Source organism: Terrapene carolina, unplaced genomic scaffold (genome assembly GCF_002925995.2).
Source record: "Terrapene carolina triunguis isolate 2854851 unplaced genomic scaffold, T_m_triunguis-2.0 Scaffold227, whole genome shotgun sequence".
In the NCBI taxonomy this organism is placed as follows: domain Eukaryota; kingdom Metazoa; phylum Chordata; order Testudines; family Emydidae; genus Terrapene; species Terrapene triunguis.
In genome coordinates, this window is record NW_020664578.1 from 949335 (window position 1) to 965727 (window position 16393).

Here is a 16393-nt window from a genome sequence, read left to right on the forward strand (position 1 = left end):
TAGAGAATCAGACCTTCAGTTTCCCCACACGTAGCCCCAGTTGACAATCATTCCTTTGTCTGTCTGGGCTTTTAGACTATACACTCTTCAGGGCAGGGATTGTCTCTTAGAGTGGGAACGTACAGCCCCAAGCACAATGGGTAATGATCTCATGTAGGGCAGCCGGGATATCAATTATAATAATCTTTATTATATATGAGCGACAGGGGATGGCTCACTTGATGATTACCTGCTCTGTTCGTTCCCTCTGGGGCACCTGGCATTGGCCATTGTCAGAAGACAGGATACTGGGCTAGATGGACCTTTGGGACGTTCTGTGGCCCAGATACTGTGGGAAAGATACAAACCCCCAAACTGGGGCTAGTTCCCATCCAGGGTTTGTATCGGGATCTTACAGTGGCCGCTGTCTCGGGGTAACGAAGGCAGGGCACGTGCCCAGAGAAGCTTGGATCTGGAGCCAGCGCTGAGATTTTGATCCATCTTTTTTTCCTCCTCGGGGTGACCAAGATCACGCAGTGCTTTCTCAAGCCACAAAATCATGGCCAGATCCCCAGCTGGAGTCAATGGGTCAGATCCCCAGCTCCACTGGCTAATGCATTTGGCCCAACAGGGTCCAAGTCTCCTCCTATTTACGCTCACCTCAATCAGGAGCGATTCCATCAGACGCTTTCCCTGTTTACGGCGCCCCAGCAGGTCTGTTCACACCGGCACCAGCCAGCTGCTCAGAGCGGGGCGAGCCCCAGAGGTGAGATCCTGGGCCCCTTGATGTGAATGACAAAAATTCCCACACCCCTCTGCACTGGTGAGGCCGGACACCCCCCTCCCGAGTCTGGGCATCCGTCCCCGCCTCGTTTGCCCCTGCCACAAACCACAGCCAGCAGGAAAGGCAGCACATGCAGCCATGCCTGATGCACTCCTCTAAGGCCCCGATCCTACCTCACCTCCCACCAAGGGGGCAGAGGACCTGAGGAGAGAGGCTCAGAACCCAGCAGCCTTCCCGTGGGACTGGAGTTGGGAAAAAAACACAGCTCTCATGCAGGGTCACAAGGGAAGTGGCGTTCCCCCTGGCGGCGCACCGGCATCTTCCCAATAGACACCCCAGCGGTGCTCTCCACCCGGGTGCTGGCCTTTTAGGCAGACGGGCTCCCAATAAATGTGTAGGTTATAAAAAGCCCCAGCCCCAAAAGCCACTTTCTCTATTACCCAGCAGCCCCCAGGACTCAGCACGGCATTGTGTGTTCCTAGGCCACTGCTCCGACACAGCATCCCATCCTCTGTCACCCCCAAACCGCTGCGGCTGCGTCCTCGCTGGGCTCCAGTGACACACATCCTTTATAACAACATGGCTTAGTCCTGCTCCACACCCATCCCCCTGTGGCTCTCAAAGGGCTTCCCACACACTCATTATTAGTTCAACCTCCCCCCACTGCGAGTTGGGTCAGTATCATTTCCCCATTATTCCCCATTACACAGATGGGGAAACTGAGGCACTGGGCCGGGATGGGACTTGCCAGGGGAGGGCCCAGCAAAGGAGCCAGGTGTCTAGATTCCCACGCCCCTGATCTCAGCCCGCAGGCCACACTCTAGCAGAGCTCAGGGGTCTTTACCGGATTGCATTGCTTCTCTTTCCAGGCCCAAAGCCCAGAAATCGCTATTCCCCTACCCCCTTGCTCCCCACATCTCCATGGGACAGTTTTGGATTTTCTCCGATCAGCCTCACTTCACGAGCCATTTCATTGCATCGGGCGCAGCGTGACGAGCAGGGGTTAAACTCTTGCCTTTGATCCCAGCCCCGCTGATGTCTTTGTTTCAATTCCTCCAGCCCCCTCTTAGCTACAATTTTCCACTTTCACGTCTCTTTCCATGACTCCCTGCAAACCTGAATTATTTATTGCCTGTGTTCCTCACTCCACCGGATCAACTTCTCATCACCAGTCAAAAGCCCCTTAAGAACCCAAATAAGCAGCTACCACCCCCCACCCTGCCCCAAAAGGTCCTGCTTGTTCCTTTTTGCTTCAGAACCTGGCGGGGGGTGGGGGTCATCTCTGTGTTTTGAAGTCAAACGGCCAGTTTCTCACGGGCACTTTGTTTCATCCTTACACTGAAAAATGAGGGAATCAGCTCATTGATGGTGAAAGTCCAGTGTGTTTAGCAACAAAGGACCCTGGAAATTACTAGACTGTTTCAGAACTGGGGGGCCATCTACCCCAGTATCCCATCTCCTACTGTGCCCAGCGCAAGCTGCTTCAAAGGAAGGTGCAGAGAGCCCTGCGGTTATGGGAGAACGACTGGGTGTGAGTTACAATGGGCCATTTTGTTCCCTCCTAGGGATGGCTGGGCCACAGAGAGCCGGCTGCAGCCCAGGTTCTTTTAGCTCAGGCAGGAGGCAGTCACCCGTCTTTCAATCCTGAGGTCCCAGATCCAAATTACCATGCCGACCTGGAGGCCCCATTATAGTAGGGGCTGCACGGACACAATAGTCAGAGACGGTCCCTGCCCCTGAGAGCTCACAATCCAAGTAGAGACCAGCAAATGGAGGATGGTTGTCCCCACTTTAGAGATGGGGAAACTGAGGCACGGAGCAACCAAGTGACTTAACCAAGGTCACACAGAGAGTCAGCGGCGGAGCTGGGACCTGGCCCCCGCTCTCCCAAGTCCCATTATTATTTTGCTATTTGTATTACAGTCAGACCTAGAATTAGAGCACCTGATGTGCTGGGTGCGGCACGTACACATAGCAAGAGGCCATCCCTCCTCCAGGAAAGCTGACAACCTCAAAAGACACATGTGAGACGGAAAACAGGCACAGAGGCACCCCTTCCCCTAACACACAAACTAGGGGTCACCCAGTGAAATTACTAGGCAGCGAGTTTAAAACAAACAGGAGGAAATACTTCTTCACCCAACACACACAACCTGTGGAACTCAATGCCGGGGGATGTTGTGAATGCCCGGAGCATAACTGGGTTCAAAAAAGAGCTAGATAAGTTCCTGGAGGTTAGGTCCATCAATGGCCATTAGCCAAGATGGTGAGGGATGCAGCCCCGTGCTCTGGGTGTCCCTAAACCTCAGACTGCCAGAAGCTGGGACCAGCTGACAGGGGATGGATCACTGGCTAATTGCCCTGCTCTGTTCATTCCCGCAGAAGCACCTGAGACAGGCTAGTCGCTAGATGGACCATTGGGCTGACCCGGCACAGCTGCTCTTACGGGACTTGCCCAAGGTCATGGAGCAGGCTGGGTGCAGATCCGGGAACAGGAGCCGGGATCTCTTGCCCGCCAGCCTTGTGCTCCATCCACTCGCCCCCCACTGCCTTAACCCTCGCCTCTGGGTCACCCACCCATCCCATCCCGCTCAGCCTCCACCGGGAGAGATTCTGCTGAGGCCGCGCACCCCCAGCCAGTCGAGTCGAGTCTCTCTCGGCGACCCAGGAGCAGACTTTCGAGGCCCGCTAGCCAGGTTGGGGAAACTTACTTCCGGGGGTGGCCAGCGCAGGCACAGGTGGGACGAGGCCGAGCACCAGCAAAGCTATCCCGAGCGGCAGGAGGCAGAGGGACGACGGTGCCACTGTCTCCTTCTCCGCCCCCATGGTCCACGAACAGAAAATCCCCTGGCCGTTCTCCGAAGCGAGGCAGAATGCACCCACGCCAGCTCCTCTTATGGGGCAGAAAGCAGGCGCCACCCTGGCTGCAGAGCTTGGGAACAGAGGGACCCCAGCGCCTCCCACTTCATTCCCAGGGGACTGGCAGGGACAGCGCCGCTCCTTGGCCTCCACCGCAACTGGCCTCGAGCCACCTCGCTCCGGGCTCCAAGGAGAAAGCCCCCGGCTTCTGCACCCCCCGATTCCCGTGCTGCGTGCATAGGGCTGGGCGAGCAGCCGAGCTCTGAGCCTGCACCAAGCAGCGCACCTGGGCACAGACAACGGGGCGGAGCTGCCTCCCACCCTCCCCAAGTGCAGCCAGGTGAAACACCAGCCAAGGGGTAGGGCCAAAGCGCTCCCACCTTCGCCTAGGGGCCCCGCCTCCTTCCACCGCTGCCCTGGCTGGGTTGCAGGCAGCGTGGTGACATGGTGGGGGCTCGGGTTCACTTTTGTTTTCAATTGCTACATTCAAAATATTTAGCCTGAAAACTGAACCGAGATGGGGTTGGGCCAAGGCCGGGGGGGGGGGCTTGTTTGGAAAATAAGGAGCCAGAGATTGACCAGGCAAGAGAGATTCCCCCAAATGCGCCAGCTAACTGGGAGGCGGGGGTTGCAGCCAACAGCCCCAGCTCCTCCACCCATCAACTGTACGACCCCCCCCCCGGCAAGTCTCCGGGCCTCAGTTTCCCCAGCTGTCACGAGGTTGGAGGATTGGGGTGCTGCTGCTGGGGGAACGTGGTGTGACCCTTCATTATGGATCAGTGCCCAGACACCACAGGGATGGGCGCGATTGCAGAGAGGCCCCTGGGTGTTTTTTTCCAAAAAAAAAAAAAAAACAGATCACAAAATTTCAGGGAAAACTTTCAAGCCCAACGGGATGGTTTTTTTTTCTGCCTCTCGTTTCAAACTTCTTGCAGAGAATCCCTGCTCTCCTCCCTCCCCCCCAGCCCCGGGCGAAGGGGCCTGCGCAGCGCCTTGGCCAAATAGCCCACACAACCAGCAAACAGCTTCGTGCAACTGGAGCAGGGGTCTTTTGACCCACTCCTGGTGTACTCGAGCAGGGCCGGAAATGGCCAGATCGTCTCCTGCCCCAGCCAGCTAGACTGGCCCCTCTCCCCTCACCTCTGGGAAGAGCAGAAGCCGGATCAGGAGCAATGGTTGCTTCCTCCTCCTTGTCCCCTTCCGCAGCAGCAGAGGAGGGGAGGGGACGGGCCCTTTGCAACGCAGCACTTACCCCCGTCCCCTTCTGGGGTGCAGCGTGGGGGTACCGTGAGATGTCAGGCCGGGGCCGGGGTTCTGGAAGGGCAGTGGAGCAGGAGAAAAGCTGGCCTGATGGGTGGCTTCTGCTTTGTACCCGGTGGGTCGCCCCAGTTTGTGGGATCTAGCCCCAGCGGCGTAACTCGCACTCCCGCCGCCTCACCTCCAGGATGGATCAAGCAGGGGAGCGTTCTACCGCAGCCACAGCTTTCACCGCTCTTTGGTTAAAGGAACTTTGAATGGCACGGGCAGTAACTACCCGGCTGCCAATTTTCGAGGCCGAAGGGGCGCATTAGATCTGCGCCACTAGGGACTCTGGCTTTCAGCTTAACGAAACAAACCACCACTGCTCCGATCGGCTGCTTTGCCAGGGAGCAAGCCCCAGCTCCCAGGCCTGCTTTTCTCCTTGACAATAGTAACCTGGGGTTTATGGCAAACTCGACTGCTTTTCTGAGTCAGTGGTTTCACGGAACGGGCTCCCCCACCTGTCACCTGTCTCCCAGGCGAGAGCAGGCAGATCCACACCCCCGTGAGCTCCGGTCCTGCAGACGGAAGACGGCGGATTTGCCGCAGGTGATGAAAAAAAAGGGGGGGATTTAAAACCCCTCTGCATGAGCAAAGTGCTGCACTCACACGCTCTAAATTCCCAAGCCCCCGCGGGGCCCTGTGCAGAGTACAACGCCGCTCGGAGATTATTTTGCTTTGTAGTAGCAGTGCCCAGTGCGCTGGGCGTCAGTCAGAAACCTGAGCGCCCGCTCTGAATAGGGATTGGCAATGGTGGCCGTTACCTTCGCCAGCAGTTGCATGTCTGCATCCGCGTCCCCCTTCTCGTTGCGCACACGCGCCCGTGAGGGCAGCCCCAGAGGGCAGAGCGCTCGCTCGCCCCAGCGCGCTGCTCCCCAGCGCGTGCCAACTTTTCGGTTTCCTCTCCACCCCTGTCCCCGAAAGGCAGGGGGAGGCCGTAGGCGCCCAATCCGGACTGCCTCTTACCCTCCCTATTGTCACTGTGGTTGAAAAAAATGCGTCTCCGGCGTCTGGACCTTAACCAAGAAATTTGGACCTTGACCAAAAAAGCATCGACCGCCCCTGCCTTCAGTCGGCACCTGTTCCAGGACACGTCCCTTTAAGGGGCACGCCCTGCCCAGCTGTTCTGACCGCTACTCCTTCCTACCCTTCCCGGGACAGACAGGCCATTAGCCGGCCAGCGCCCTAGGGCAGGGAGAGCCGTGGGGCTCAGTCCTGAACACCACCAAGCCCAGCGCCAGCACCCAGTTACCAACCATCCAGCTGGGGAGATGCCAAGCCCCATGAGCTGGGCTTTAGCGCCACCCAGGGGCCAGAGCCGGCTCTGCTTGGCTGATTCAGGTCAGGGCTGTGGAGGGTGGGCAAGTTCCTGAGCCGGCTTCACCTGGGGGGTTAGACCCTCATTGCAAAGGCACCCGGCCCAGGCAGGAGACAGGGGAGACGCGTGGCACGTTTATTTCTTTAAAAATAATCAGGCAGAGGGGGGAATTGAGCTGGGCAGATCTTCCCTGGGCAGCTGGGGGGGAGGGAGGGGGGTCTGGCCTGCCATGCGCCTTAGGTCAGCATGCAAGGGTTTGTGGGGTGCTGGGGAAGGGGCACCCACCCGGCTCTCTAGCTGCCCCTCAACAGCTGGGTAAAGGTACCTGGCACCGCCTTGCAGCCGTTAGCACATGCGGAGCCGCCATCCATCCCCGCGCCAGGGTACTGCTGGGGGACAGCAGGCACAGTGGAGTGGGGAGGGAAGAGACTCATATTAACCCCATGAGTGCTGGAATAAACAGAGCCCCTAACGCATTGGGGCAAGTGCAGGGCAGGCCCAGTTGGATTAACCCCACGAGTTCCGGAACACAATGTCTGAAGGGGGGGGAGGTTCCAATTAACCCCACAAGTGCCAGACAGAACAGCCACACAGGGGGGTTTCCTATTGGAAAGCATAAGAGGGGTACAGAAAATGCACCCTGAAAGGCCCTCGTGGTGGTGGTGGTGGGGCTCTGTTTGAATAATGAAAGGGTTAATAGCGGGATCTCTTCTCCCACACCCCCAATACCTCGCCCCACAGACACGGTGACTGGGTGCCAAGGGGCTGCGGGCATTGCCCCAGCCTCTCCCGCTGACACGTGTTCCCCTTTCAGCAGCTCCATCCGCAGCCAACTCCCTGTCCTCAGGCGTCCAGACAGAGAGGGGCATGGGGGGAGGGAATCCCATTTCCAGCCCCCTCCCGCTCCCAGCTGGTCCCCGCCGACCAAAGTCAATGCCCCTTCCCGCCGTCCGGGCCTCGGCAGACAGAGCCCAGCTGCCGGGGTGGGGCCCGGGGCGTCTGATCTCCCAGGGCCCTTCCCCACCTCTGGGGGCTGCAGCTGCCCCCCACCCCCCAGCTGATGCAGAGGGTGGGTGTGGGGCAGTGGGAGCATGCTGGGAGTCTGTGGTTGAGGGCTGGGGTCTCAAGAGCAGCTGCTTCTCCGCCGGCGCAGCAGCGTCACCGGGTGGGTGGTCTCGTCCTCCTGGTCGCTCTCGCAGCCACGCTGGAAAAGGGAGAGGCACCAGAGAGGGTCAGGGAGGGGGTAGGATGGAGGGCACATGATATACGGGTACACACCTGCGTACAGGTGCACACCCAGGCTCCCGTGCACACAGACACACCCCCCCTGCACACCCAGGTCCCCCCCATGCACACGTACACACACACACACACACACACACACACACACGCCCTGCCCTGGCTGCCCTCAAGGCAGATCCTGCGCACGGCTGGCAAGGTCTATGCCAGCCCTGGGCACCCAGAAGCAACAGAAGGGCCGGCACGAAGCGTTTCATTAACTAGCGAGCCGGCCGGCCAGCGGCAGCCCTGGCTCTAAACCCCCAGGGGTGCCTGGAGCTCCGGGAAGGTGGGGTCCGTTTGGTACCTGGATAATCAATGCTACCCTGGGCGCTCACCCCAGCATCTAACCCCACCCCGAACCCGCCAACATGTGACCCCTGACGCTCACCCCAAAGCCCTGCCCCTGCCCATTCATCCATCACTCCCCCGACCCCTACGCGGTGAGTCCGGAGCGGAAGGTCCCCGGCGCTCTCCCCCCAGGGAGCGAGCGCCCCAGCTAATCAACAAGGCCTCACCAGAGTCTCATCCTCCTTCCTCTGGCCACACAAGAGCTTCAGGCGGCAGAGCCGGTTGCAGGCAGACACCATGTTGTAGGAAAGCTGAGGGGAGAAAAACACACACGCAACAGGGCAGCTTAAAGCTAAGGACCCTTTGAGCCTCCACGCCCACGTATTAAGAGGGTCCCCCCCACACACACACACACACACACACACCAAGGAGCAACGTCCCCTGTGAACGAGCCCGCTGTTATGCGGCCTCTTTCACATTGAAGGATTTCTTTCCTGCCGCTAAAATGCGGCCACCTCTGGGGTGGAACGCAGCCGCCGTTGAAAAGTTTAGGACGGGAAGCAAAGAGGGATCCTGCACCCAGCTGAAACAAGCTGGGGGATTTTAGGTCGGGGAAATGTAGCCAGAGCTTGGGGCTTGATGCCTCTGTTGTTTCAAAGAGTGCCATGGAACAACGAATGGTCTTCCCCTAGGGTCACACCTGCAAGGGCCCCCAAGGGCTGCCCTGGGGCATTGGGGTCAGCGGGTTGGTGACTGACTGTGAGGGGAGAGTGCCCCCTATGAGGCACCCGCCCCCTAGCGCCGCACTGGGGCCAGCCCTGCCTGGGAAGGGAGAGCGCCCCCTGCAGCCCCCCGGGAATGTGGGGGCCGGGGCAGAGTTACCTTCCATTTTCTGCGGGCGTTGAACTTGCGGAAGTTCTTCATGTTGATGGAGGAGCGGCTACGGTTGGTGGCCTGCTTCCGGCTCAGGGGCTGCCAGGGGGCAAACGCATGAGCCGTCACCCCCAGCATGCCACCCCCAGCCCCAACTCGTGCTCACAGGCAGCAGGGGGACCCCAGTACCCTTAGAGGGCAAATCCCCTGCACCCACAAACACTCAGCGGGCCTCGGGCTCCCCCGCTCAGCTCAATTCCGCCCTAGGGAACCGGGCCCAGGGTTCCCCAGACTCCTGGGGTCTGTTGGCAGCTGCAGGGGCCTGGGAGGAGAGAGGGGGGTCCTCTCTTCACCGGCTGCCCTGGAAGGTCATTATTCATCTATAGGAGCCCGTTTCCCGCGGGGATCTGACTCCTGATGGTGCAGAAAACGGCCCCGTCCGAAGGCTTCCCTGCCACTCCGGGCTCATCCCGCATTTGATGGCCCCGGACCAATTCTCCACCTGACAGGCACCTACCTGTTGCCTCTAAGGCCTGCCCCGCCGCCCCATCTTTGGCTTCGCACCAGGCTCTGTGCCCTCCCCCCAGCCTGGGCTCTCAGGGAAGAGCAAAACTGCCAGGAGTGGCTGCCCTGACCCCCAGGGGCCGCAGCAGGACCCACCGGACACCGCCGTGGGCGTCCCCCTGCTTGCTAGCCTGGCGGTCCCCGCCTCCCCACGCACCCCCGCGTCCACCTGGAAACGCGAGCGGCCCCCTCACCTTGATCCACGGGTGGACGAGGCTCTCGGCCGCGCTCATGCGACTCCTGCAGCGGGGAGAACGGGAACTGTTTGCTGCTTTCCCACCAGAAAAGAAAACCCTTTCCCGCTCCTTCTCTCCACGAAACCCCGGGCCCTTTCCCCTCACGGTGCTTACCCGCCGAGCGCTCCCTGCCCTGCTGAGAACCTCCCGTGGCAGGAATCTCTCCCGCGCCCCCCAGAACCATCTCCCCAGCCCATCCATGTCCCACGTAGTGCAAAGGATTCAATCGTCCCCCCTCAATTTGTCCTCACGCCCCCTCTGCGTGCCAGCCCCTCTCCGGTGACACCAGGGCACCCAGGTTATCAGACCAGCTGTTCCTCCTGCCCTCTCCAGCACTAAGCCAGCAGCAGGTTACAGGCTGTGGTCCGGCTGCGGTCCGGCTGGCCTGCGCCATGCAGGACGGACCCAATCACAGGCCAGCCTGCACCCTCCGTGCCAGCCTTTCCAGCTGGGGGTTTTGGGGGTACGTTGGCTTGAACGAACCACCCCCCGCAGCTGGGATCACACCTGGCCTAGATTCTTAGAGGTGGAAATCACCCAGTTCTGGGTGACAGAACAAGGCCCCCCTCGCGTCCCACCTGAGCCCTCAGCCAGGTGCTTTATGCCGGCTGTACCCAGAGGTGAATGTCACCCCTGCGCAGCTTAAGGGGTTCCTGCTTTCTGAGCTGCTCTGCCAGGGTAACCCCCTGCCCACGGCTGGCAGGTGCCAGCCTCAGGGTCTTGCTGCCCAGGCGTTACCCGGGCTCCTTCACCAGCAGCTGCCGGATGAAGTCCTTGGCCATATCGGTGGTCTCGCTGAAGAATTTTTCCTCGAACTCGTAGTTGCCAGCGACGACGTTGGAGAGGGTCTCGGCATCCGTCTCGCCCTGGAACGGGGACATCCCGCTCAGCCTGCATGAGACAAGGATCGGTTGAGAGCCGGCTGAGTCCAAAGGGCCCCCAACCCACCCCTGGGGAAGCTGTGACCCTGCCTTGCCTCAGTTTCCCCACTCTGTATAATGATATTGACCTCCAGTGATGCACTTGGGGGTGGTCTCTGGATAAAAACCCCAAGCAAGGGCTAAAGATGGGAGAGTCAGACAAGAAGAGACACCCAAGACGTCGGGTACTTACAAGATATAGGTAATAACGCCGATGCTCCTGAAATAAACAAAGACATGTTCTCGGTTAGCCAGCCTAAGGGCTGGGGACAATCAGTACGCACAGGCTACCTTGGGAGAAATCAAGGAGGGGATCCTGGTAAACAAACAGCAGAGCGGGGTAAATTTCACCCTTTTTTGCTCCCGACCCTTATCCCAAATCCTGCTGATCCAGCGTCACTCCCTCCCTTTTACAGAGCAGATTTCCACTCTATGACGTGTTAGCCCATTGCTCGCTTCCACCATTCCTGGCGTGCGACTGACCCCCCGATCACACGGCCCGCGTGCTTCTGGACGGGACAACGGAACCTCTTTTTTTAAGCAGGACAACAAATGGGAGGAAAGTCAGAAAGAAAAGAGGCGCTGGTGTTTTCTCCCCCCGATGGTACTTCAAACACCCGTCCCCTCTCAATCGTCATTCTGAGAAGCCGAGCGGACTGAGCTCCTTCAGACAGTCGCTGTCGGATCATTTTTGGGGCTCTTCAGTTGGCTGCGAGAGGCCGGGGAAATCGTCTCCCAGCGGCACTTGGCGTGTTTAAAACAAAGCCAGCGGACCCTGGAATACTGCCTGGGTAATGCCGAGAACTTGGCTGAGGCAACGACAGCTCACGTTATACCTCTAGCTACGACATTAATGAGGGGCACCATCCAGGCTCCCCGTCCTTACCACATGTCTGTCGCCGAGCTCAGGGGCTCGTAGTTAATCACTTCGGGAGCTTGGAGGAGAAAAAAAACAATAGAAATACAGAATAGTCACTTTGCATCCACTGCCTGACTCCCTTCGCCCCCTATGGGACACAAGATGTACAGCAAGTCAAAGCAGAATGGACCTCTTCTATGGACAACCTCAGGGTCAGCCTGGACACCCCTCACGCCGCTAAACCTTGCTGGGTTTCCATCTCTAAAATCCAGCCATTCCCACTGCCCCTGAGTGGTGCTAGGGGACGCTGGGCTGCTCTCTCAGACAGGCAGGAACCCAGAGTCCTAGCCATGGGCGGTCATTAAGATCCCCTGGTTCTTTAGGAAGGGAAGGGCTGTTCAGAGCTACATCGCCCCTGCCCCCAAAAGGTTACTGCCTTCTGCCTCCTTACACTCCACCCCCACTGCAGGTTAGCAGGAAACAAGAGCCTCCTTCACTTCCCGTCCTAAAGTAGCTACTGTGTTCTGCCCCAGAGGTGGCTCCATTTTAGATGTGGGTGACATTCCTTGCTGTCGAGTATTCCCAAGTGCTTTGGGATGAAAGGCGCTGCGGAAACCCACGAGATTATTCAAGTTCCTGCCCATGTATAGGGCCCTGCCAAATTCACGGCCATGAAAAACGCGTCATGGACCGTGAAAGCTGGTCTCCCACCATGAAATCTGGTCTTGCGTGTGCTTTGACGCTATACTATACAGATTTCACGGGGGAGACCAGCGTTTCTGAAATTGGGGGTCCTGACCCAAAAGGGAGTTGCGGGGGGGAGGGCGGCAAGCTCCCCTGCAATAACTTTGCGACCTCCCCCCCAACTCCTTTTTGGGTCAGGACCCCCTACAATTACAACACCGTGAAATTTCACTAGATTTAAATAGTGGAAATCTTTAAATTTAGGATTTTTTAATTCCTATGACCATGAAATTGACCAAAATGGACTGTGAATTTGGCAGGGCCCTAACCATGTGACTCAACAATATCCTGTGGCAGAGAGTTCCACAGGTTAATCCCAATAGCCTACTATGCCAATGAGTCCCACATGCTCCTGGCAACCTTCCCAGCAGATCATTAGTGCGCAGCTGTTTACCTATGTACTGCGGAGTCCCGCAAAGGCTTTTGAAGGTTACTCCATCTTCCAGCTTTTGGGCCAGACCAAAATCGATAATCTTGATTTTCGGGTTGGGGACATCTTTCTCCAGCAGCATGATATTCTCTGGCTGTGGGGGAGGGGAGGGAGGGAGACACCATGAGCCCAGTTCTCCGTCACCCCACGTGGTCATTGACACCGGTGCAAAGCAAGTGCGGGAACGTGATCAGATCGGGATGGGCAGCATCTCACACCCACTTTGCACTGGCGCAAACAGACATAAGGGGCAGCATCGGGGCTTACAGGGTCGACTCACCCGGCAGGCCCCATGCCCCACAGCCTCCCCCGTGCCCACTGCTGGGCTGCAGCAGCAGCGGAGGTTGGAATAGTCGTGCGGCGGGCGCCTGATTGGAGGGGGAGCCAGCAGGGATGACGGTGGGTTTCCCAGGCGAGTTCCTTCCGAGACTCCCGCCAGGCGAGGCTGAGATCCGAGCGTGGAAGTGGGAGATTCATGCAGCCAGGGAGAACAGCCCCACTGTCTGGGCTGCATTTTAGTCCACTGCCATGGCCCCATCTCACTGCCCCAGAGCAGAGGGGAGATCTAATTTCTACAGCTGCTTTCCAGCGGGGGATTGCAGGTGTATGAAACTGACCAGAGCCTGCAGTGTTACCGCTGGCCAGCAGGTGTCAGTGTAACCTCAGAGGCCGTGCGAGGAGTTCAGTGAGGGTATGTCTACACTACAGGATTAATCTGAATTTAGATTATACAACCTGTTTCCCAAATTCGAATTAATTCGATTGTGCACGGCCACACTAAGCACATTAATTCGGTTTTTAACCACATTAATTCGGTGGTGTGCGGCCACACTAACCCTAATTCGAATTAACAAAATCGATTTTGGCGCTACTCCGCTCGTCGAGGTGGAGTACAGAAATCGATTTTAAGTGCCCTTTAATTCGAATTAACTGGCTCTGTAGTGTGGACGGGTGAAGGGTTAATTCGGATTAACGCAGCTAAATCCGAATTAAAGTTGTAGTGTAGACCAGGCCTCTGAGGAGAGTTGGGGGGGGGGGGCGGTGTAGTGTAGGGGAGAGAGAACGGGCTCTGCAATGGGGCCAGCCCACACGCATGGGTCCATCCCAGACCCCCTTGCACATGGGGAAAGCCACAGGCTGGGCACCATGGGCCTGGGTCTCTGAAGCTGCTCTGGCAGTGTAAAGGGGCCTTGAAGTGGGTGGAAGCAGCCCCCTGACAGCCCCTCCCCACGCCCATGAATGGGGCTTCCCTGGCTGGGGTGGAGCTGATGTAACGGGCCCTGCACGGCCCAGTCCCCAGAAGGAGGTCGGATCGGAGGGGCGGCTGGAGCAAGCTGCGTTATGGGTATTCTCTGCTCCGCAGGGAGGAGAGTGTGAGTTAGAGCAGCCCTGAGGCTGCTCTGATTTACACCGAGAGCCTTGCAAAGCTACAAAGAGCATTTGGCCCCCTCCTGCCCGTCTCCAACCCCCTCCCACATGCAGGGCGGGAGCGACTGAGAATCAACAGTTAAGGGGCCAAGGTGCCAGAGGCACTGCTCGCGCCAGGCAGGGAGGGGGCTGGGCACCTTGAGGTCGAAGTGGGCGACATGCCGCCCGTGCATGTAGGCAACGCCCTGCAGGAGCTGCTGCAGGAACTCGATGGCCTCCGCCTCTGTCAGCGTCTCCTTCTCGGCAATGAAGTCAAAGAGCTCCCCACCGCGGATCCTGAGAGCGGAGAGGGAGAGCGGGTGAGGCCTAGAGACACCAGAGGGCCCAATCCTGCTCCCACTTACGGCAGGGCCCTGGGAGTGGCTGGAGCCACGCTGCCCTGAGGGGCGGGTACAACAGCAAGCTCATGCTAGAGCTCCATTGCACCCCGGCCTCACAGGATCTTCAAGCCCTGACATAGGTGGGGTCAGTACCACATCCCCCCTGGGGAAACCGAGGCACAAAGACGGGAGTGATTTGTCCTGGGGTCACAGAGCAGGACAGGGCAAAGTGGAGAATAGAACCCAGGAGTTCTGACTTAAGAGACCTGTGCGCGACCCACTCGACCACACTGCCCCAATTCCACTCTGCAGTTCCTGTCCATTACAGCGGCCACGTTCCTCCTCAGAGGTGGCTGCATTTCCAAGCAGGGCGAGTGCTCCCTGCTCAATGCTGCTGTTAATCAGCTGCAGCGTTCCACCTAAGAAGTGGCTGCATTTCAGTGAGGGCAGGAAAGCGACCCCTGTACAGCCATCGTGTAGAAGCTTTCTAGACAGGAGGCGCTATCCAGACAGATTGTCATGTCATACACACAAGGCAGACGGATCTGAGTGTACAGACACACATACAGGCATGGATCACATAGGGTCCTGGTCACCTTGGGCAGTCAGAAGGGGGTGTGTGTGTGTGAAAGGTTACTGTGGCACCCACTTTGCCGGCACAAGGTGCAGGCCAATGGAGAATCAGGCCCATTAACCGCAGGATCTAAATGAGATTTGCCCGGATGAAAGAAAAGAAAAAAAAATTCAGCCAACCGAGCTCAAAGAGCTAAGCGGACGCTAAGTCAAATCCATGCTCCTCACACCGGAGAGGCGCCATCCAAAGGGGAGAGCTCAGGATTTCAAACCCTCAGCTGCCCCATCCCAGAGCGCTCAGGGCCAGGACCCCACGACTCCACCGTGCCAGAGGGCCGTAGCTGCTGCGTGCGGGGAGGACCTAAGCAACTCGTGCCATCTGGGGCTTTGAAACTCATCACAAACACCTCGACTCACCCCTGGGGGGCTGGCACAGAGCTCACAGGCCAGGTATGACACGCTTGGGGACGGGAGCAGCTGTTTCCAGTCAGGTGAAGAGTGGGAGCTAGTGGTTAGAGCAGTAGGGACTTGCAGCCAGGACTCCTGGGTTCTATCCCCATCTGGGAAGGGGGGGGGAGAGTGATGTATAGGGGTTAGAGCAGAGACCGGGATCCAGGGTTCTTTGACAGCTGTGCCACTGAATGACCTTGGTGAAAGTCTTGTCCGTTTCTCTGTGCCTCAGTTTCCCCATGGGTGCAATGCGGGATGATTCCCCAGCAGGGAGGGGGCAAGGTGCGCTATAAACACAGAGCGCTATTAGAGTGGGGTGAGGGGGAGCCCACGTGCCCTGCCCCTCCTCTCCCACTCACAGCTCCAGGATCAGCACCATCTCGGCCTTGCTGGCGAAGAGGTCGTGCAAGCGCAGGATGTTGGGGTGCTCCAGCTGCTGCAGGATGCTGACCTCCCGCTCCACCTGCTCGCGGTCCAGCCCCAGCCGGCTCCCCTTGCACTTGCGCATCTTCACGAACTTGGCGGCGTAGAAAGTCCCCGAGCTCCGCTTCCGGCAGCGCTTCACCACCCCAAAGTGCCCGCTGCGGGGACAAGGTGGAGAGAGACCTTGGTGGGTGGGGGCTGGTGGAGCGGGGTGGGGGGGGGCAGGAGTTGGGCAGTGGACATCAGAACGGGTAAGCAGTGCCCCCTCCCCCCAGCCCCCACTCCCCTCCCAGAACTGGGAACAGAACCCAGGCGTCCTGATCCCCAGTCCCCTGCTCTAACCCCTAGCCCCCACTGTCTCAGAAGCAGCAGCCAATGAACTACTGAGACGTCAGCGATCGTGTTTTCACGAAAGTGATGAAAAAACAGTGCAAAGGGGAAGAAGCCCATTGCACACTCTGATTTGGAACAGCCTGGCCTGACAGAGTAGGGGCCAGTCCGGTCACTGGCTGACGCCCTGCACAGCCTTGCCGGGGGCGGGATCTGGCTCCAGCTCCGTGGCATGGGACCTCTACAAGGCGTGAGCCATAAAACTCCCTCCTGCGAGGAATGTACGTTCAGCATCCGGAGAGCCCTGGCGTTCCCCGAGCACAGCCGCGCACGCAGCCCGCCGTGAAATCTACAGCTCCATAAACGCCCGGCCTTCCTGGTGTATCCCATCGCTCCATTTCCCCTCGCTGTGCCAGCCACGTTAACCATTCCACC

The 16393-nt window shown here is 58.6% G+C and overlaps 1 protein-coding gene across 5 annotated transcripts in view; it reads right to left on the reverse strand.

Annotated features, from left to right (window-relative positions):
- Window positions 1–6409: 6409 nt before the first annotated feature.
- The window catches only part of LOC112118899 (death-associated protein kinase 2-like), a 28336-nt gene continuing 18352 nt past the window's right edge, over window positions 6410–16393 (reverse strand). For all 5 annotated transcript variants that reach the window (XM_024217389.3, XM_024217388.3, XM_024217387.3 and 2 more), the window contains 10 exons: window positions 15565–15786; window positions 14000–14138; window positions 12399–12528; window positions 11288–11336; window positions 10595–10621; window positions 10220–10372; window positions 9440–9485; window positions 8691–8780; window positions 8036–8119; window positions 6410–7443 (listed from right to left, as the gene is read on the reverse strand). In XM_024217389.3, coding sequence (XP_024073157.1) covers window positions 7363–7443; window positions 8036–8119; window positions 8691–8780; window positions 9440–9485; window positions 10220–10372; window positions 10595–10621; window positions 11288–11336; window positions 12399–12528; window positions 14000–14138; window positions 15565–15786 — 1021 coding nt within the window. In that variant the 3' untranslated portion in view covers window positions 6410–7362. The remainder of the gene's footprint in view (window positions 7444–8035; window positions 8120–8690; window positions 8781–9439; window positions 9486–10219; window positions 10373–10594; window positions 10622–11287; window positions 11337–12398; window positions 12529–13999; window positions 14139–15564; window positions 15787–16393) is intronic.